This window comes from Elephas maximus, chromosome 25, assembly GCF_024166365.1.
Source record: "Elephas maximus indicus isolate mEleMax1 chromosome 25, mEleMax1 primary haplotype, whole genome shotgun sequence".
NCBI lineage: Eukaryota > Metazoa > Chordata > Mammalia > Proboscidea > Elephantidae > Elephas > Elephas maximus.
In genome coordinates this window covers 68,500,392-68,522,862 of record NC_064843.1, presented here as the reverse complement: position 1 = coordinate 68,522,862, position 22,471 = coordinate 68,500,392, and the positions used below count along the sequence as shown (strand labels likewise).

General features: G+C 45.1%; 1 protein-coding gene across 5 annotated transcripts in view; it reads left to right on the top strand.

Annotated features, from left to right (window-relative positions):
* The window catches only part of NINL (ninein like), a 238,932-nt gene that overhangs the window by 157,046 nt on the left and 59,415 nt on the right, over positions 1-22,471 (top strand). For all 5 annotated transcript variants that reach the window (XM_049869354.1, XM_049869353.1, XM_049869352.1 and 2 more), the window contains 4 exons: positions 1,118-1,258; positions 3,008-3,182; positions 4,946-5,056; positions 5,635-5,715. In XM_049869354.1, the coding sequence (XP_049725311.1) occupies positions 1,118-1,258; positions 3,008-3,182; positions 4,946-5,056; positions 5,635-5,715 (508 nt within the window). The remainder of the gene's footprint in view (positions 1-1,117; positions 1,259-3,007; positions 3,183-4,945; positions 5,057-5,634; positions 5,716-22,471) is intronic.

Here is a 22,471-nt window from a genome sequence, read left to right as displayed (position 1 = left end):
AGGTTGTCAGGAGGGATCAGTCCCTGGAGAAGGACATCATGCTTGGCAGAGTACAGGGTCAGTGGAAAAGAGGAAGACCCTCAACGAGATGGATTGACACAGTGGCTGCAACAATGAGCTCAAGCATAACAAGGATTGAAAGGATGGCCGTGTTGCGTTCTGTGGTACGTAGGGTCGCAATGAGTTGGAACCAACTCGATGGCACCTAACAAAGAAGTTAGACTCTTCAGAATCTCAGCCAGTGCAACATGGTGTCACTGATCCTTCAGAGCATTTCCCTGAGTGTGGCCTTCATGAGAACACCATCTTAGGTGCTAAGTTATTCAGAAGCAACAGAAGTAATGACACCGATCCTAAAGACTGCTGTCTTCTTAGGTACTGGTAGATGACCTTCTGACCTCAGGTAGCTCTGCAGATGGAACGAGAGAATGATTGTGCCCAAGTTTTTACCTTTGCCTTGGGAGGGTGGAAGGGAGAAAAAGCTCCTCATTGCTCCTTTGGTGGGAGAAACATTCCCCAGAGTAGTGGGTGCCCCAAGGCTATTTGCACAGAATCTTGGCCATGGCCTGGGGTGGCCACACACACGAATTGCCTTTGGATCTGAGTGACTCATCTGCACTCATTTGAATCCCAGGCTGCTCCTGTGGCAAGGCTGTGACTGGGCAGGGCAGGCAGCCTCCTTCTCCCTTCACACATCTAATTCCGGACTAGGTGCTGGGGATATAAGGAGCCCACTGCCTGGCTGGAGTCAAGAGGGCGCACGGGTAAATGGTCACATGTTCTGGGGCTGTCTGGAGGTATGGCACACTGCCAGGGCTCTAGGGTCAGGTTTCCTGGATTCAGAATCTTAGAAACTTTTCTTGGCAAGTCATTTAACTTCTCTCTCAGCATACACATTTGTAAAATGGACACAATTATAGAACCTGCCTTCGAAGGTGATTGGAGGTCACATGAGGCTCTGAGACTATGCTAGCCCACATTCAGCACTGTTCGTGCCGGCCTTTTTATCACTTACGCAGACCCAGAGCTATGAGGCCTGCAACAGGGTGTGTGCTTTTGTGGTGGGCCAGCCTGTCGGTGGTATCTGCATTTGACAATGTCTCCTTCCTGTGGGCAGGGGGCAAATGGAACAGATGGTGAAGGAGCGAGACAAGGCGAGGCAGGACCTGGAGAAGGCCGAGAAGAGGAACCTGGAGTTTGTGACAGAGATGGACGACTGCCACTCCGCCATGGAACAGCTCGCTGAGCGGAAGATCAAGTAGGTCCCACTGGTGCACAGTTCCTGGGGCCAGAGCCTGGTTTGGTAGAGCCAGCAACTGTCCCCCACCTGGTACCTCTAGCTCTGACTAGAGGGCAAGTGAAGACACGTGGCTACCGGAGTGGCAGAGCTATAGTTCATGACCACTTTCTGGTTAGTTGAGGACCCCCTCACCCCCCAACCCCGCCATTTACCTGAGTCAGTAGAACCAGAAGATGCATCTTTGGGTTTTGTATTAGTGAGGGTCTTTGGAGAAACAGAACCAGTAAGATATGGGTGGATGGACGGACAGACAGAAAGATTCATTTATTTAAAGAATTGGCTCGTATAATTGTGAGGCTGGGCAAGTCCAAAATCCATAAGTCAGGCATCAGGTTGGAGACTCCTGCAGAATGCCTACAGTCTTGAAGCGAAATCCTTCTCCCTCCAGAGACTTCAGCTTCTGCTCCTGAGGCCTTCAACTCATTGGATGAGGCCCACCCACATTGTGGAGGGTAATCTGCTTTACTTAAGACTGGCTGATTGAAATGCTAATCACATGTAAATGCTTTCATAGCAATACCTTGACCAGTGTGTGACCAAACAGCTGGGCACCACAGCCTAGCCATCACAGGACTGTTCTTCCTTCAAAGAAGAGGGTGCAATAGAGGCATTGAGTCTACTCTGTAAGTGGGGCTGGTGCAGTGTGCACTGGCTTCTCACTCTTTACCTGCCCCTGCTCGCTTCATCCACTGGGCCTGTGCTGCTCAGACTGAGGCCTTTTACCACCCAGGTATATGCTTGTGATCAGTGAGATGGGTGTTTTGCCATATGTTTCAGCAAACAGCTTCAGGAGCTCAGCAGCGAGGCTCCTGGTACAGCAGAAGGCGCCCAAAGACTGCCTTCTGACCTTTCATCGCCCTTGGCACTGAGCAATGCCAGGGAGGGCTCTGCATGGTGTGTGTGGTGGCCGACAGGCCAGAGGAAAGGACATAAGAAAACCTAGCCACACTGCAGCAGGGAAAGGGGCTACTTCGCCCCTACCATGGGGAGCAGTCTGCCAGAAGCCACTGGCCACACTCAGCTGATGGCTCACCTTACTGAACCCTTTGCTCGTTAAGGGTGTTCTCCTAGGTACACCTGAGGCTGTAAGAAATGGTACATTCCTAGCTCTCCTTAGCAGTGCCCACAGCCTTGCCTGTCCTCCCTCACTGGCAGAAGAGAGGTCTGTTAGAGAGTCCAGCTATTTTGCCCCTTGTCCCTTGGGTGAGTCGAGCCCTTTAGGCTCCTCTTCTCCAACACAAGACTGGTGAGGGGCTCAGTCTGGCATGGGCGGGGGGCGGGGGGGAAGCAGGAGAGTGTGTCGAGGCTCCCAGTTCTGATGACTGTACACCAGCCCAGCCGTGTGCCTTAGAAAACGAGAGGAAAGCAGGAACAGCCTAAATGATGCAGGGGCCTCACTTGCACCTGCTCAGTCAGAAAGCTGGCCCACTTCGCTGCTTGGCTGTATGTGGGGCCCCTCCCCTCAGATGGGCCAGCAGTGAAGGCAATGTCCACTGTGCGACCTTTCCCTCAGCACTCACAGCAAGTTGAGGGAAGGGAAGATGACCACCTTCTATCAAACAGGAGATCATGGAGTCCAGAACTGTGTGGCCTAGATGTCAGGGGCCACGCAAGCTCCAAGAAGGTGGGGCCATGTGAGACACTGGGGAGGTGGCCCAGGGACGTGTTAAAGAGACGCCTGCAGACTTGGCTGTGTGTGTATTGCAGACACCTGGAGCAGGGGTACCACGGACGGCTCGCCCTGCTTCGCTCAGAGATGGAGATGGAGCGAGAGCTGCTCTGGCAGCAGACCAGCAGGCAGAGGGCTAGGCTGGAGGAGGACCTCGCAGCCCTGCGCAGGGAGGAGGCCTGCCTGCGGGAAAAGCTGGCGCTGGCCCTAAAGGTAGCAGGGTGGTACCCAAGGAAAACATGACAGCGGGAAGCTGGGGAGGTTGTGGGACTTGGATCTCCTCTCACACCCACGTTCCCTGACAATGGCCACAGCCAGACCCGGCACCTCCAGGGCCTTGGGGAGGGAAATGCCTGTGATTTTTGAACTAAGGGAAATTCGCCACAGCCAGGGAGATGTCATGTTGCTCAGCCAGGGCAAAAAGAGCCGTTCTCCCCATCCCTGCAGCCAGACAGGAAGAAGGTATAGAAGAGTTACTAACATGGTTCAGGCAAGTACCTGGGCTTAATGCCTGTGGCCTAAGGCAGGTGACTGGAGGAGGGCAGGCCTGGGTTTCGGGGGTGGTACTGCTCCTTCCTGTTCTTAGCATTCGAGGAGGGAGGAGGACGACCAGCACAGTGCAGAGCTTTCATGGCTCCTGCCCTCTGCCCTGGGCTGGTAGATGGGGGTCAGGGAAGGTCTCCAGCAGCAGTTGTCACCCCTGTACCCCCAGAGACCAGGACCACATTGTGAGATTAGTGAAAAAGATCAGAACCTAAAGCCTACCCTGCAGGAGCCCAAGTGTGTGTCCTGGAGCTGAGGAGATTTGTGAGCTTGTCTGTCATACGACCCATACCACACCCTGCCTCTGGCCCCAGTTGGCCAGTCCCTCAGGAGAGACAGGTGGCCAAGATCCCATGCCCCAGCTGTGAGGCCTCCGGGGAGAGGATGAGGTGTCAGATAAGGGTCAGGCTGAGCTTGGCTTGTCCCTCAGGAGACACAGGTGGGCCAAGATCCCATGCCCCAACCATGAGGCCTCTGGGGAGAGAATGATGTGTCAGGTGAGGGGCAGGCTGAGCTGAGCTGGATATCCCACACAGCCTCTGTTCCCGGCCCCTCCTGCCCTCCTGCCTGCCTGCCTTCTTTTCCATCCCAGCCACAGCTGTGGTTTCTTTCCTGTTCTGTCCTCCCTTCCTCCCTTGAACTCTGTCTTGCACTCCAGCTCCTGGCTTTCCGAGCCCACAGAGAACTCAGCAGACCCTTGGGTCTCGATTGACCACCACATCCCAGAAACAATTCCATGTCCTCCTGACCTCTTGCTGCAGCTTCCTGGTGTCCACAAATGCTAGGCTTCTTTCCACATGGCCATCGGGGCTGTACTGGTGCAGTTTCAACTCCCTCGTTTAGAAATACGTTCAGAAGTGATGCATCTCCAGCCTTCTCCTAGCTATCGCATCGCCTTGTTGAGCTCTCGTCTCCAGCCTTCTCCTAGCTATTGCATCGCCTTGTTGAGCTCTCGTCTCCAGCCTTCTCCTAGCTATCGCATCTCCAGCCTTCTCCTAGCTATCGCATCTCCAGCCTTCTCCTAGCTATCACATCGCCTTGTTGAGCTCTCGTCTCCCGCCTTCTCCTAGCTATCGCATCTCCAGCCTTCTCCTAGCTATTGCATCTCCAGCCTTCTCCTAGCTATCACATCGCCTTGTTGAGCTCTCGTCTCCAGCCTTCTCCTAGCTATCGCATCACCTTGTTGAGCTCTCGTCTCCAGCCTTCTCCTAGCTATCGCATCGCCTCGTTGAGCTCTCGGCAGGAGCAGAGGAGACAATGGGGAAGCTTTAGGCACCTGGGGGTGTGTGCCTGGCTAAGGGGCTAGGCTGCCTGCCTGATTGCGACACTGCTGAGAGTGAGCCTTTCCCTAAAGGAGGGGTGAGGAAGAGGATTGCCATCGTCTTCCTTCTCTCTATTCTACACCTGGTAAACCACTGGCTTGTGTCCTGTAGGAAAACAGTCGGTTACAGAAGGAGATTTTTGAAGTTGTGGAGAAACATTCAGAATCAGAAAAGCTGGTCCTGAAACTGCAGAATGACCTTGAGTTTGTACTGAAGGACAAGGCAAGTGCTTCTGCTCATTCTGAGCCTCTTTTCTGCTAGAGCCGCGGCCAGGAGGGTGGGTCATGTCCTGCAAAAGAATACATGGGTGATAGAACTTAGTTTTATTCCTATAGGAGAGAAAGCCACTACAGTGACTTTCCTTGTTTTCCGCTTTCGGGAGAAGCCACTGTGACCCAGAACTGCCCAGCACAATGTGGCCTCTGTAGTGATAAGGCTGGGACCCACTAGTGCCCAGGACGAGCTTAGAGCTCAGTGCCCACGTGTGAGCCTCCACTGACCTTCCCTGGCTCCACCCCATCACAAAAGGATGGGGGAGGGGGAAGTAAGCGGAGAAGCAGGAGGAGGACAGGAGGGCATCATAGGCTCCAGGACCTGAATAAATTGGAAAATCCCCCTGCCCCCTTTTAAACAACGTTAGGGGTGGGAGGACTAAATGGCTGTTCCTGGAGATACTGGAGGGGGGCAGTTGGCTTCTCATAGGTAAGGTGAGGAGGTGGCCTCCCAGGGGCCACCCGGCCCGAGAGGCCCTGTCTCAGCATTCTCTGCCGTTGTCGCTTTCTGTCTGGGTCTGACTTCAGCTGGAGCCACAGAGCACCGAGCTCCTCTCTCAGGAAGAACGGTTCACAGAAATCCTGAAGGAGTATGAAGTCAAGTGCAAGGTATGTGCCTGGAGGAGCCCCCCTCAGCCCTGCCTTCCCTTTTGGCCATCACGAGCAGTCATGTAAGGATATTGTGTTGACTGCGATAGGCCAGCGTTTTTGTTGCTGGTACACAAGCCTCCACCCCTGCTCTGGTCCACCCAGCCCATTTTGTAGTGGGGCAGGGCCAGCACTTGTGGGAAGCTTTGGGTTTTCTCTGAGAGCATGGTCCTCTGGCTACACCACCGGGTCTCCAGACCTCCTTGCTAAAGGCCTCACCCCACCCCGCTGCCTGTCCTGCTGCACCTCCTGAGAACATGGTATGTACCCATCAGAATGGCCAGAGCTGCAGGTGACCAGGGTCTGTCTAGCTCATACCTGGGTGGTAGTTGTGAGCAGCCTGAGGTTTGGGCAGGCTATGCTTTTGGCCTCCCTGTGAAGGGTGGTCAACAGGAGACCACCAGGAGCACCTTCTCGAAGCAGAGCAGGTCCAGCCTCTGCTCCCAGCTTTGTTTCTGCTGACGAGTACCCCAAACTTGATGGTCTCCTGCAAGGACCTGCCCCCCGCATGCACACACACACACACCACGTGTCCTGGACATTAATGTGCTAGGAGGGGCATCCCAGCATCCCACAGAGGCCTCCCATGTCACAACCACACAGGTATGCCAGGGGCCAGGTCCAGGTTCCCAGACGTGACCCATGCTCTTGCCCTACTTTGCACCTTCTGTGTTTCCAGGCACCACCTGTGAACTCTCATGTTCTGTTAGGTTTTGTAGGTTTTCTATGCAAACTTACCAATGTATGTCAATCTCAAGTGTAGGGGTGGCTGCAGTAACGTCTGTTGGGTCATGATCAGGTGTCTCAACTAATGAGAACTTTTGGAAAGTGCACATCTTAGGTGATGGAAGTGGCAGAGCAGGGGAAGGCAGTGAACCACATCCACAGGCTGAAACCTGTTTCTCATGACCCCTTACACTCTTCCAAATTATTGAGGATCCCAAAGAGCTTTTGTTGGTGTAGGCTATGTGGGTTATATTAATATTTAAATATCGAAATTTAAATGGAGAATTTTTAAGTATTTATGACTTAATTTAAAAACTAATAAACAAGTTAACGTAATGGCAGCTTAGAATAGATAACGTATTTTTATGAAAAATAACAATTTACAAAAGAAAGAAAAATTCATGAGAAGTGTGCCGTTTCACATACCTGATACTGTCTCTAATGGCAGGCTTCATGGGAGACTGCTGGATTCTCGGCAGACGTCTGCAGTCTGTTAGGGTATCACGTGACACCTGTCCTCATGGTGGACAGAGAGCAAGGCCAGGCAATGCGTGTCCCCAGCCCTCTCCTAGGAGCCCTAGTGGAGGCTGGGACTGCCGTCCTGGCAGCCGTGCAGCTCTGTGGGTCCTGAATCTTTTAATCCGTTCTCACAAAAGCCAAATCACTGACAAATCAGGTCCCTTCTAGTTCTAGAACATTCAGGTTCAGTGACTGATGAATGTGCTGTGCTGACAGCACATTTTAAAATGCATGCTGCAGAGTCCCAGGGTGTCTGACATCCCTCTCCGCCCTCCTGTTCACCTGAGCACTCTGAGACTGGGGAATGGTGTAAAATGCAGGTGTACCGAGAGCTGCAAGGGTAACAGTGCACTGAAGACACCTTGCAGATTAACACCTGGGTGGCCTGTCTTATTTCCCATCCCCCACATCCACCCGACCCTCCAGCCTATAGGATCACCCGCTTTAAGACATTTCAGTATGCAAAAACCCAAACACTAAATACTGTCGAATCAGAGTTGAGTTAGAGTTGATTGTTAATACAGAAGAATGCTTTCGTTTGTAAAATAATTTATTACTTGACTTACCGATAGTTAATTTATGCAGAACTAATACAGAGCTTTTTTATAAAGAGAGGGCTGTGTATGTGGTTAGAATTGGGTACCATCAGACACCTCAGCCTGGACTCAGCTTCTCGCACACATCCTTTGCACAAAGAAGGTTCCAGCTGAACAAGCTTTAACAGCAGAAACTGGAAACAACTGCATGCTGGGTAGCAGGGAGCAGATAGGCACGTTATGACTCTTACTTGAATAGAATCCTGTGTAGCCTTGAAAAGAACGTGGATGACATGGAACCCCATCTGGGCAGCATCGCCGATGACGTCTCCTGGGATCATGGCCATTTACAGCCATACATAATCAGTGCTGGCAAAATGAGGAAAACCTCAGGGTGTCAGTAGTCACTGTTCACTCATTCATTTGTCCTGACAATTTGCCCTAATAATAAATAGTGATGATCATGTTTTCAGAGTTGACTACCATGATTTATAACTGTCTGAGGTTGACCTAACGTTACCGGGTAGGCAATATGTAGTTACCTTGTGTGGTGATGCGACAGACACACGTGGCCTTAGCTCCCACGATCAATGGTTTTATCGTATCTGGTTCATTCCATGTGTCAGTCTGTCTGCCCGCAGTCTTTGCTCTAAGTCACATCGTACTGGAAACCAGTGATTACTTCTGGGCTAGCACAGTCATTGTTAAGCAGACTATTCGTCATGAAGTGATTTTACATGATTTGGCAGTTGATCAGATACCGAGAGTCATCTATCCCGGAAGCTGATTATTCGTTTATGGGGTGCCTATGGCCAGAGAAACCGGTAAAACAGTTACCACGTGATTTTGAGGGTCTGTTATCAATGCCCGTCACAACAATTTCCTTCAAATTTAAAGTCGGAATTGACCTTTGTTTCTGCCGCACGTCGCGCTGACAACACCAGAGGCTACAGGTGAGCCCGTGTGGTGGTTCTGATGTGTCTAGTGACCCACTGCTCCTTGTCCTGTCCTGTTGTTCCCTCTGCCTCCAGCCCCAAATCCTGAGAGTGCCCCATACCTTCTCCTAGACGTTGACTCTGCCTCCTGAAAATACTGTGTGTGCTCAGTTGTGTCACTTTGTGAACCTGACTGATCTGCGATTGGGGGTGGGGGTAACTAGGGCTGTTGGGCAGGCGGAACGTACTGGGCACTTTTCTGCTAGGATTGTCCTTACATCTACATTTTCTTCATCCCTTTTATTGCATGGACTGAGAACCTATAAATGTTTTCATTGTTGATGAGAATATGCACGGCAGAACATACACTAATTCAGCAATTTCCACACGTAAAATTCAGTAACATTGATTACATTCTTCAAGTTAGGCAAACATTCTTACCCTCCTTTTCTAATTTGTTCCCCATGAACATGAATTCACTGCCCTCTTAAGTTTTCTATATGATTTTTTGACCTGCCGTTGTCAACTTGATTTCATGTAGATGGTTCTTAAAAGACAACAATGCTCAAAGCATATATCCTTTACTAATTAAATATTGTTTAGTTTAAAGAAGACTTCAGGGAGTATTTATGGTTTAAGGTTTAAAAGTTATCTCAGGGCAACATTTTCAAGGGTTAATCCAGCCTTCCAAGGCTTGAAGATGTCAGCATTTCCCCCCTTTTGATCAAGATTCTGCTGTAGAATCTTTGGTCAAAATGTTCAGTAATGTAGCTGGGCACCGTCTGGTTCTTCTGATCTCATAGCAAAGGGAGCAGTTGTTCATAGACGCAATTAGCCACACATTCTATTTCCTCCTTCTATTCCTGACCCTCCTTCTTCCTCTGTTGCTCCTGGTGAATAGAAACCAGTTATTGTGCCTTGGATGGCCACTTGCAAGTTTTAAGACCCTAGGCACTGTACAAAGAACTAGGAGGTAGAACAGAAGCACTAAGCACGATACTAGGCCAGTTAACTGGGATATCCCATAAAACCATGACAGTAAACCCCAAACCAAGAAACCAAATCCAATGAGGTATTTGGATGTACATAAGCAGGCTTAGCAGCTGCTCATTTTGTTGTTGTTGTAAATATATCACACATTTGCCAATTCAGCTTTTTACAGGTGCACAACTTATTGACATCAGTTTCATTAGCCAGCTGTGCAATTCTTACCCTTAATCAATGCAATTTTTCCGTCACATAAACTGAAATTCAGTTCTACATAAGCAGTGACTTCCCCTTTACCCCTCAGTCCCATCCCAGGTCACCACAAATAAACTTTGGTCTCTATACATTTGCCTGTTCTTGTCTTTTTATATAAATGAGGTCATACTACGTTTGTCCTTTTGTGATTGATTTATTTCATACAGCATAATGTCCTCAAGCTCCATCATATTGTAGAATGTATCAAGATTTCATTTCTCTAAGTAATGTTCCATTGTATTTATGTACCACATTTTGTTAATCCATTTATCTGTTGCTGGGCGTTTAGGTCGTTCCTACCTTTTGTCTGTTGTGAATAGCGCTGCAGTGAACATGGGTGTGCAAGTCTCTTTTTGAGTCTCTGCCTTCAGGTCTTTTGTGTATATATTAAGGAGTGAAATTGCTGGGTCATATGGTAGTTCTATTTTTAGTTTTTTGAGGAACTGCCACACTTTTCCACAACAGCTGTATTATTTTGCATTCCCACTAGTAATGGATAAGGGTTCCAATTTCCCCACATCCTTGCCAACGCTTGTTTTCCAGTTTTTTTTCCTAGCCATCCTAGTGGGAGTGAAATGGTATCTTGTTGTGGTTTTGATTTGCATCTCCCTAATGGCTGATGACATTGAGCATCTTTTCATGTATTTGGTGGCCATTTAATATTCTCTTTGGTTTTTTTGTGTGTGTGTGTGAAATACCTATTCAGGTCCTTTGACCATATTTTGATTTGGCTATTTGGCTTTTTCTTGTTAAGTGTTGAAGTTTTAGATATATTTTGGTTATTAGATTCTTATGGGACATATGTTTCCCAAAGATATTCTCTAAGTCGGTAGCTTGCCTTTTCACTTTTTTAATAAAGTCTTTTATTGAACAAAAGTTTTTAATTTTTCTCATGAACTCCAGACTTCCTGGAGTCAGGAAGGTTGGAGGAACCCCTGAAACTATTGCTCTGAGATAACCTTTCAACCTTAAACCAAAAGTATCTCCTGAAGACTTCTTAAAACTAAATAATAAAATAGCTTAATTAGTAAAAAATGATTGCCTTGTGCATTATGCTTTTTTAAGATCTAGCTGGGATCAAATTGTTAAGAGCAACTGGAAAGATTAGATAGGAACCTTAGGGTGCAGTGAATTTCTGTTAATCACGGAGGAGCAACTCAGAAAAGGAGGGTAAGAATGGTTGCACAACTCAGAGAATGTAGGCAGTGTCACTGAATGGTAGACGTAGAAACTTGAATTGGCATTGTTTTGCTGTGTATATTCTCAACAATAACAACAAACTAAATAAAATTTTACAAAACAAATTTTAATTTTTATGAAATCCTACCTAGTTTGTCTTTTGCTGTTTGTGGTTTCGTTATTATATTAGATAATCCGTTCTCGTAAGTTAAGACTGATAGCGTTGCCCTTGCATTTTCTTCCAAGGATTGTATGGTTTTAGGTTCTTAATCCATTTTGAATTTGTTTCTGTGTATCATGTGAGGCATGAATTCTGTTTCATTTTTTGCATATGGAAATCCAGTTTTCCCAGGACCGTTTATTGAAGAGACTCTTATTTACCCATCAAGCGGACTTAGCACCTTTGTCAAAAATCAGTTGACCATACCAAACCAAAACCCATTGTAGTCAGGTTGATTCTGATTCATGGCGACCTTATAGGACAGAGTAGAACTTCTTCATAGGGTTTCCAAGGAGTGGTTGGCAGGTTCAAACTGCCAGTCTTTTGGTTAGCAGCCAAGCTTTTAACCACTGCACCACCAGGGCTGCTGTTGACCATGTTTTTGTCATTAGGTGCCGTCGAGTTGGTTCCAGCTCATAGCGACCCTATGCAGAACAGAATGAAACAGTGCCCTGTGCTGTGCCATCCTTACAATCGTTGTTATGCCTGAGCCCATTGCCGCTGTCACTGTGTCAGTCCACCTCGTTGAGGGTCCTCCTCTTTTCCACTGACCCTGTACTTTGCCAAGCACGATGTTCTTCTCTGGGGGACTGATCCCTCCTGACAACATGTCCAAATTATGTTAAGATGCAGTCTTGCCATCCTTGCTTCTAAGGAGCATTCTGGTTGTACTTCTTCTAAGACAGATTTGTTCGTTCTTTTGGCAGTCCACAGTATATTCAATATTCTTCGCTAACACCACAATTCAAAGGTGTCAATTCTTCTTCAGTCTTCCTTATTCATTGTCTAGCTTTCATAGGTATGTCCAGTTGACCACAGGTATGTGAATTTACTTTTGGACTCAATTCTGTTCCATTGGTCTATGTGCCTATTGTTACAGCAGTACAAGGCTGTTTTGATTACTATAGCTGTATAATATTTGTGAGTCCTCCTATTTTGTTCTTTTCTTTCAATGTTGCTTTAGCTCTTTGGGGCCTCTTGCCATTCCGTATAAAGTTGAGAATTGTTTTTTTCCCGTTTCTGTAAAGAAAGCTGTTGGGATTTTGATTGGGATTGTGTTGAATCTATAGATCACTTTGGGTAGTATTGTCTTCTAACCCAAGAACGTGAAACAACTTTTCATTTATTTAAGTCTTCTTAAATTGCTTTCAACAGTATTTTGTAATTTTTATTGAATAAGCCCTTCACATCCCTGGTAAGATTTAATCTAGGTATTTTATTCTCTTAGATGCTATTGTAAATGTAATTGTCTAATTTCCCTTTCAGATTTCTCATTGCTGGTGTATAGAAATCCAACTGATTTTTGTTTGTTGACCTTGTACCCTGCAACTTTGCTATAGTCCTCTATTAGCTCTAGAAGTTTTTTTTGTAAGTTCTTTGAGATTTTCTATGTATAAGATCATACCATCCGTGAATGGAGATAATTTTACTTGTTCTTTTCCAATCTGGATACCTTTTATTTCTTTTTCTTGTCATATTTCTCTGGGTAGGACTTCTAATACAATATTCAATAGAAGTGGTGAGAACAGGCACCCATGTCCTGTTCCTGGTTTCAAGGAGAATGCTCTCAGTCTTTTCCATCAAGGATAATGTTGGCTGTTGGCTTTTCATGTATGTCCTGAATCATACTGAGGAATTTCCCTTCTATTCCAATCTTCTTCAGGGTTTTCATCACGAAAGGGTGTTGGATTTTATCAAATGCTTTTTCTGTATCCATAGAGATGACATGTTCTTTTCCTTTGTTCTGTTAATGTGATGTATTACGTTGATTGATTTTCTAATGTTGACCCATCCCTGCATTCCTGGAATAAACCCCACTTGGTCATGGTGTATGACTTAATATGTCGTTGTATTCTGTTTGCTAGTATTTTGTTGAGGATTTTTGTTATTGGCCTGTAGTTTTCTTGTTGTGTCTTTGTTTAGTTTTGGTATCAGGGTTATGTTTGCTTCATAGAATGAATTAGAGAGTACTGTATTTCTTCACAGGAAACCCTGGTGGCATAGTGGTTAAATGCTACGGCTGCTAACCAAAGGGTCGGCAGTTCAAATCGGCCAGGCGCTCCTTGGACGCTCTGTGGGGCAGTTCTGCTCTGTCCTATAGGGTCGCTATGAGTCGGAATCGACTTGACAGCACTGGGTTTGGTTTTTGGTTTTAGTATTTCTTTGCAAATAGTGTGTCCACATAAGTAACACACATGTACGTAATGCACAAAAATAATGAAATTATGTTAAAAAGTTCTGGCATAGCATATCCATGCACATGCCACACACGTCTGGCGGCATTTCCAGAAGTGAGTTTCGACCTCATTCAATAATCTGAAAATGCTACTTTTGATTATATTTGTATAATAAAGGTGTAAGTCAAGAAGCCATGAATTGAGTTTGATAGTACCACGGTAATTGGAAAATAAACAGTTGAAACTGTGTGTTTGCCCTAGGGCATTTCGCACCCAGGCCTGAGAGCGGTGGAGTTCCTTGTAGCCAATCTGTGCCCAAGTATGTCACACTGGAGATGGGCAGAGAGTCAGGCAGAAGGCTATTCACGGACCAAGTACAGGCTGGTCTGGCGGACAGTCAGGGCCGTTTCCTGGGTGTGCCCGGTCCTACAGTGCTCACCCCACAGGAAGCCAGACGGCACGACGTTGAAGGTCTGGCATGCACCTGCCCCACAGGGTCCCTGGGAGGCCAGTTGGACCCATCTTGTCCCAGCGAGGGACGTGCAGTCCCTCTGCTCCTGCAGTCACTCCTGCCTTGTGGCATCAGCTGGGGCAGGAGAGTCAAACAGCCTGAGTTTGGTGGCTGGGCAGCCAGATGGCAGGGTGGAATGCGTGCAGATGAGGTGTACCAGCTGCACCTGCCTGCGTGGCCTCCTCTGCCGGTGGTGGGCAGACCTCTTTATCTTTACTTTTTGAGAGCCTGACTGTGATGGGAAACCCTGGTGTTGCAGTGGGTAAGTGCTACAGCTACTAACCAAAATGCTGGCAGCTCAAATCTACCAGGTGCTCCTTGGAAACTCTATGGGGTAGTTCTACTCTGTCCTTAGGGTCACTATGAGTCGGAATGAACTCGATGGCAACAGGTGTTGGTTTTTACCATGATGTGTTATGGTGTAGATCCCTTTAGGGTTATCCTGCTTGGGGTTCTTTGTGCTTCTTGGATTTGTAGATTCCTGTTCTTTGTTAGATGTGGGGAATTTTCTGTCATTTTATTTTCAGATATTTCTTCTATCCCTTTCATCTCCTTCTAGAATTCCAATGATGTGTATATTAAGCCCATTTGATGTTTTCCCAAGGAATCTGGCAATGCAGTTGTTAAAGCACTCAGCTGCTAACCAAAAGGTCAGCAGTTCAAACCCATCAGCTGCTCTGTTGGAGAAAGATGTGGTAGTCTGCTTCCATAAAGATTAAAAAAAAAAAAAAATTGCTGTCGAGTTGTTTCTGACTCATAGTGACCCTAAAGGACAGAGTAAAACTGCCCCATAGGGTTTCCAAGGAGTACTTGGTGGATTCCAACTGCTGGCCTTTTTGGTTAGCAGTCATAGCTCTTAACCACTATGCCACCAGGACCTCCCCATAAAGATCACAGCCTTGGAAATCGTATGGGGCCATTGTACTCTGTCCCACAGGGTCGCTATGAGTCAGAATCGACTTGACAGCAATGGGTTTTTGGTTTTATGGTGTTGGCCCATGACACCTTTCAACTGTTCTCAGCCTTCGTGTTCTTCAGCCTCTGTAATTCTGACTATTCTCTAATTCACTAATTATTTCTTCTGCCTAATCATTAAATCTGTTGGTAAGTCCTTCTACTGTGTTTCTCATTTCAGTTACTGTCCCTTTTAGTTGCCATCTTTTTTTTTAGATCCTCATTTTCTTCTTACGTTGTTTTTCTTATTTCTTTGAGATCTTTGTCTGTGTTTTCCGTTAACTGTAATTACATTTAAAATTGTTGTATCATGTTCTTCCATTTTTTCATTATTTGATCATCCCTAGATGTGCTTTCATTCCCTTCATTGTGTTTATTTGGATAAGCCATCATTTTTCAGTGTTCGTCTTGTCATTTTTTGTTGTGGCACTGGAATTTTTGATGGTGTTAATTTTCTCATTTCTCCCCAGGATTTTGTGGTTTTGCATTCATAACTTACTGGAAAAATCTCTTGTGGGCTGAGTCTGCAGCCTTTGCCCCTTTTGCATTCTCTCTCTGTCTCTGTGATACCTCCTTCTCCCTTTCTGGATTAATTAGGATCTGGAAGTTCCAGATCTTGGTTTCCAACTTTTAATGTCTCCCAAACATACACTTTTTTTTTTTTTTTTTTATTAAGCTTCAAGTGAACATTTACCATTCCAATCAGTCTGTCACATGTAGGTTTACATACATCTTACTCCCTTCTCCCACTTGCTCTCCCCCTATTGAGTCAGCCCTTACAGTCTCTCGTTTCGTGCCAATTTTGCCATCTTCCCTCTCTCTCTATCTTCCCATCCCCCCTCCGGTCAAGAGTTGCCAACACACTCTCCAGTGTCCACCTGATTTAATTAGCTCACTCTTCATCAGCATCTCTCTCCCCCCACTGACCAGTCCTTTTCATGCCTGATGATTTGTCTTCGGGGATGGTTCCTGTCCTGTGCCATCAGAAGTTCTGGGGAGCATTGTCTCTGGGATTCCTCTAGTCGCAATCATACCATTAGGTATGGTCTTTTCATGAGAATTTGGGGTCTGTATCCCATTGGTCTCCTGCCAAACATACACTTTTAATGTCTCCCAAACATACACACTTTTAATGTCTCCCAAACACAGCAGGCACCACCACTTTGAGGAGATATCATGCACTAATCAGTCTGTCCACCAGGGAGGCAGTCCTCTCTCTGGTTGTTGCTCCCTTCCCTTCTCTGTTGCTGTAACCACATTTTAAGTTGGGAAACCCACACCCAGCAAGCTCTCTTCTGGACTGGGTATTGCCCTTTGGTTTTGCCTCAGATTTTTTTCCCTCCTCTGTGGGGACTGACTATATCTGGCTGGCATTCAGGGTATGCACAGGCCAACTTCCCTCTGTTTCAGAAGGAGGAAGGGCTAGCACTTTCCAGAAGGAACCCCAGAAGATCCGTCTTATTGGTTTCAGAGCCCTGGTGGCCCTGTGGTGGTGAGGGGAGCAGTCTTCACTTGGTTGACACACCTCCTGGCTTCACTGTAGGGAACCTTCTGTGGGACTTTGTATCAGTCCACCTTCTGAGAGGTTGGGAGGGTTGTCGTGCTCTGAAAGGACCACCAGGGAGGTTTGCTTTGTTGCTCTCAGAGCCTGCCTTGTGGTATGTTGGCTGTGGATATGGCCTCTACTAAGATGCCTGTTTGCTGGCACAGAGCAACCTTAGCAGTCTTCAGAACCAACCAGAAGGGAGAGGAGATATAACCAAATTGTCCCCCAGAAGGTCTGTCTTGTTGTTGTCAAAGGCCTGACATCTGGGGTGAATAGGGAGGCATACAGAGTGCTGGGTGTGGGAGCAGATTCAGCTGCAGGGGCCTTCTGTAGCAGTTTGCAAAAGCCTGGAAATCGACAGTTGCCAGGTGGCGCAGATGATGTCATGCAAGTTGACCCTAAGGAAGGTTTGTCCTGTTGATTTCAGAGCCCTGAGCTATGGGTACACAGGGAAGTAGGTGGGGTGTTGACTGTGGCAGCAGACTTCGCTACAGGGGCTTCTGTAGCAATTCACAGCTGGCTTGCAGATGACTGTTGGATGGGGAGGGCCTGTCATCCTTGGAACAGACCCCCAGGGAGGTCTGCCTTATTGCTGTCAGAGCCTTCCCATACCCCTCTATAGCATGCCGGCTGTGTGTGTAGCCTCCACTCAAGATGCCTGCTTCCTAGCACTCAGCAGCCCTCAGCACTGACTGGAAGGGGGAGAAGACTCCCCAGAGGTCTGTCTGGTTGGTTTCAGAGGCCTGAGTGCAGGGAGGCAGGTAGGCAGTCACCACTTCCGAGGTATACTACCTGCAAACTGTTTGCTCAGGCAATAGCTGCAACAGATGGTAACATTACGTGATTCTGGAAGAATTGTAATAGTCTTTAGTATATCTGGAAGATTGCATCTTCCTGGGAGGAAGTTACAGGAAAATGCATGCAAAGGATTTGGAAGAAACTGCTGAGTTATAGGAACACACTCCAAGCATTTGATCAGGATAACATGATGAAAGAGATCAGTGTCAAAAACCATCCATATGGCAAGAGCACTGAATTTAGAATTTGATGTCGCCAATGTGGAACAGCTCATAGACCACGAAGAAGGAGAATGGACAGATCAGGACTTAATGGATTTTGAAGAGGAAAGAAATGCTTAAGATGAAAGAAATAATGAGGAATAGAACGGAGAGAAGTTGTCAAAAAATTTTACAGTGAAAGAATAAGTTTTCTAAACTACATCAGGGGCTTCAGTTGCTTGAATACGTGGACCCAGACTCTGATTGCCTTGCTAAAGTTGACAGGCAGATGGAAGAAGCAGTGAGATGTTACCGCAGAATATATGAGGAAAAAAAGAAAAGGACAATACAGAGAGCTCTCACTAATTTTCTGACTAGAAATGCTATTCTTATTCCCAGGAATAGCCCAGATGATCCAGAACCTTCCAAAAGTGGAATTATTACCACAACTGAAAAATGCCAACATTGTCCAGCTCTTTTTCATCATCAGAATAAATTTTTATGATTTGTGTATTTTTTATGTATGTATGTATTGAAATATATCTAAATTTATATGTAATGTTTCCAACCCCCAAATATTGAATTTATAACAATACTGTTAATAAAAGGTAATAAAAATGAAAAGTAAAAAAAACTCAACTTACCTCAGAGTCGACTTATGATGGAGTTGTTGGAACGGGACCTGTATGCCCTCAATTATGTTGATAAATTTACCTTCTATCCCTATTTTGCTGAGAGTTTTGTTCAGGAAATGGTGTTGGGTTTCATCAGGTGCCTTTTCTGCATTAATTGATACAATCATGTGGTGCTTTTATGTGGTGAATTACAGTGACTGGATTTTTAATGTTGAACCACCTTTGCATTCCTGGCATGAATCCCACTTGATCATAATGTATGATCTTATTTATTTTTTATATGTTTTTGAATTCTGTTGGCTAGAATTTTGTTGAAAATGTTTGCATCTCTATTCATGAGGGATATTGGTCTGTAATTTTCTTGTGATGTCTTTGCCTGGTTTCGGTATCAGAGTGATGCTGGCTTCATAAAATGAATTAGGGGGTGCTCCTTCATCTCCTTGTTTTTGAAATATTTGAGTAGAATTAGTGTCAACTCTTCTCTGAATCATAAAATTCCCTAGAGAAGCCCTCTGGTACTGGGCTTTTTCTTGTTGGCAGTGTTTTGATGACATTTTCAATCTCTTCTTTTGTTAGGAGTCTGTTTAGATTTTCTACCTCTATTTGTGTTTGTTTAGGTAACTAGTGTGTTTCTAAGAATTTGTCCATTTCATCTACCCTTTCAAATTTATTGAACTATAATTTTTCATAATACTCTATTATGATCATATTTGTCTCAGTTGAATCGGTTTTAATGTCTTCAGTTTCATTTATTTTGGTTATTTGCCTCTTGTGTTTTTTTTTCTTTTGTCATTGTCGCCAGTGGTTTGTTTGTTTTGTTGATCTTTTCGAAGAACCAACTTCTGGTTTTATTGAGTCTTTTTTTTTTTTAAATCTATTTCATTTATTTCTGCACTGATCTTTATTTTTTCTTTTCTTGTAGCTTTGGTCTTTGCTCTTTTCTGTTTGTTCGATTTGTTGATTTTGGATTTGTCTTTTTTAATGTAGGCATATATTGCTATGAATTTCCCTTCAAGTGCTGCATTTGCTGTATCCCAAAGATTTTAATATGTTGTGCTTTCATTTTTGTTTGAGTCTAAGTATTTTTTTATTTCACTTTTGACTTCTTATATGACCCAATAGCTTTCTAGTAGTGTGTTAATTTAGTTTCCATGTAATTTTTTTTGTCTTTATTCTTCCTGTTGTTGATTTCTAGCTTTGCACTGTTACGATCAGAAAAGATGCTTTATTATTTCAGTCTTTTAAGATTTGTTGTGACTTGTCTTGTGGCCTAGCATGTGGTCTATCCTGAAAAAAGATCCATGTGCACTGGAGAAAAATGTGTTCTGGTTATGAGTGGAATGTTTTATATCTGTCTATTAGGAAACCCTGGTGGCATAGTGGTTAAGTGCTACAGCTGCTACCCAAGAGGTCAGCAGTTCAAATCCACCAGGCGCTCCTTGGAAACTCTATGGGGCAGTTCTACTCTTTCCCGTAGGGTCGCTATGAGTCAGAATCAACTCGACAGCAGTGGGTTTGGTTTGTTTTTTTATTGGGTCAAATTGGCTTATGGTTTTATTTATGTTCTCAATGTCCTTGCTGATCCTCTTTTTAGATGTTCTATTTAGAAACAAAAGTGGTGTGTTGAAGTCCCAAACTATTATTGTGGAGTAATCTATCTCTCCTTTCATATTAATAAGTATTTCATTATTTTGGAGCAGTGATGTTAGTTGCAATATGTATTTATAATTGGGACCCTTTTATTATTATGTAATGTCCTCCTTTATCTCTTGTAATAGATTTTGATTTGAATTCTATTTTATCTTTTATCAGTATGGCTGAGCATCCCTGCTCTTTTTCGTTACTGGTTGCATGGAATATTTTTTCCATCCTTTTATTTTCATTCTGTTTGTATCCTTATGCCTAAGGTGTTTTTCTTGTAGGCAGCAAAAGGACAGATCATGTTTTTTTGTCCATTCTGTCACTCTCTGCCTTTTGTATGGGGAGCTTAGACCATTTACAATTCAAGGTTATTACTGAAAATGAAGTATCTACTTCATTCATTTTGCTAATTGTTTTTGAGTGTCTTATATCTTCTTTGTCTTTTTATTCTCATTTTTCTGTTATTTTTTGTGTTTAGCTGCTTTTTCATGATGAGCCTTTTTTATTTCTTTCTTCTGTGTATGTTCTTTAATGGTCACCATAAATATTATATTGCACAACTTGCAATTAGAGCAACATTTAACATACAAGCAACAAGTAACATGTAACATTAACATACTAAAACTATTCCTGCTTTGCTCCTCCCTCCCCATTTTCTGTTGGTGAGTCTCCACTGACATTGTACATCCTATATCCAATAGGTTTAATTTGTATTTATTTTTTTTATGCTCTTGATGTTTTATTGCTTGTGCAACTTAACTGTTGAGTTTATTTCTTGAAAATATTGTATACTTGGTCTTTATATTTGCTCATGTCGTTAATGTTTCTTGAAGATTTCTCTCTCTGTCTCTCTCTGTGTGTCTTCCCAGTGCTCCCCCCTCCACCCAGGTGTAGATTTGAGTATTTGTTTAATGTTCTTCCCTGACCATTTGGAGAACTTCCCTATGTAATACTTGCAGAGCTGGTATGGTATTGGCAAATTCCCACAGCTTCTGTTTGTTTGGGGCTCCTCTCCCCTTTTTTCATAGAAACGTCCTCATTTTGTCCTTTTTTTTTTTTTGCAGTTTTTTCCTTTTGACTAAGGTTATGCCATCTATGAGTTGGCCCTCAGCATTCTAATGTAAGCCAGAGACCTCCCTTTTCTCTGTTTATCTCTGTCTGTAACTGTATCTATATGTTATTGGTATGGACTCATGAATTCACATTATTCCCCCAGTGGTTTCCAATTCGTTACTGTGTTTAAATTTTTGGTGCTCAAATTGTGCAAGATTTGGCCAATGGGAGTGTCTTCAAGCTGACTGCTGATTTCTTTTTTACGTACTACCATCATCTTTGGTATTTTGTTGAGTGGTTTCTTACTTTCTGACGTAACAAGATACTCCAGGTTTATCTTGTCCTTTGCCTGCACTTGTCCTAGAATCGGCCGTTTCTCCAAGTGTTGCTGGTTTCTTTGACAAGGAGATGGTTGTAGAGATCAAGATCCAGGTGCCTGGGTACTCATTGCTACTGGGGCATTGCTGCTTCTTGGCTGAGCCCATTTTTTATAGTCATTCTCCTGAAGAAGAGAGAACCTGTAACCTTTCCCCCTGCTAATCACCCAGTCTTTTCAGGGTCTTAGGTTGTACTTTCCTTGTAATATGTAATCATATGTTTGTTAGCATGGAGGCCAGGTTTTTCCCTTGGTAGCTGAACTTCCTTCCTATTTAACTATGATTTTAGCTTTTTTCTCTTTCTTTCGACTGTCAACCTTCATTTTCCTGGTGAGGTTGCCCTTGGCAAAGGGCAGTATAAGATATTGATCAGATCTTTTAGGTTTGATGTTTTTACTGCTGTGTCTTTGAGTGGACACCTTAATGAATTTGCATGTCCTCAGTCGAAAACCCTAAATGCAGATTTCCCCCTATCAGCATGTCCATACCAACCTCCAGCAGAAGTCCCCACCACTACCCATCTTGTTACCTCAGCCCAGCATGCTCACTCTCTCTGTTCCAGCCAGCCTGCCTATGTGGCAGCCTACCTGCTAGACACCTCCCAGAACTGCTTCTCACTGTCACTATCATCCAGGTTCCTTTCTGACCTTCTTCCTATGCACAAGAAGAAAGTAGAAGGGGAACAGTCATTGCAGCCCAGAGTCCTCAACCCTTAATTCTCTGTTATGTCAGTAGAAGGCTTGCTCCCTCACAAGACTCTCCCTAGACTGGTGCAGTAGCACTCCTTCGTTTCCCGCAGCACCCACACCCACCCCACACGAGTAGATGGTCACTTAAAAACAGCACCCTGGCTCCCGCCCCTCTGGACACTCTCCACATAGGCATGCTGAGGCCTTCCTGCCGGTGTCCAGGCTCCACACATCTCTGTCTGTTATAATCGATGGGATTCCTGAGGGTATCCTGAAAACAAGAGTGGTTGGGATCATCCCATAAGAGGCCCCCGTTTTCTGGCACTGCTGAGTTTGGGATGTATATATGTTCTCAAAATACCCATTTGGGGAGGCAGAAGGAACCACATGAGGGATGCGGCATTGAACAGGGCTGACTCTGTAGAGGTTGCCTCCCAGATCTCTGCTGTCCAGTAAAAAGGAGATGTGAGGTACATGTGCCACTTAAATTACTAGGGTGGTGCAAGCAGTTGATGCCCTCGACTGAAACCGGAAGATTGGCAGTTCAGATCCACCCAGAGGCACATCAGAAGAAAGGCCTCTCTACTTCTGAAAAATTAAGCATTAAAAACCTTATGGAGCAGAGGCAGTGCCAAAATGGTGGAGTAGTCAGACACTTCCAGTGAACCCTCTTAACAACAACCCCCCCAAAAAAAGTGAAACAATTATATTTATGACAAGCTAGGAGCCCAGAACATCAAAGGCAAAGTTAGAAAATGGACTGAGCAGCAGGGGGAGGG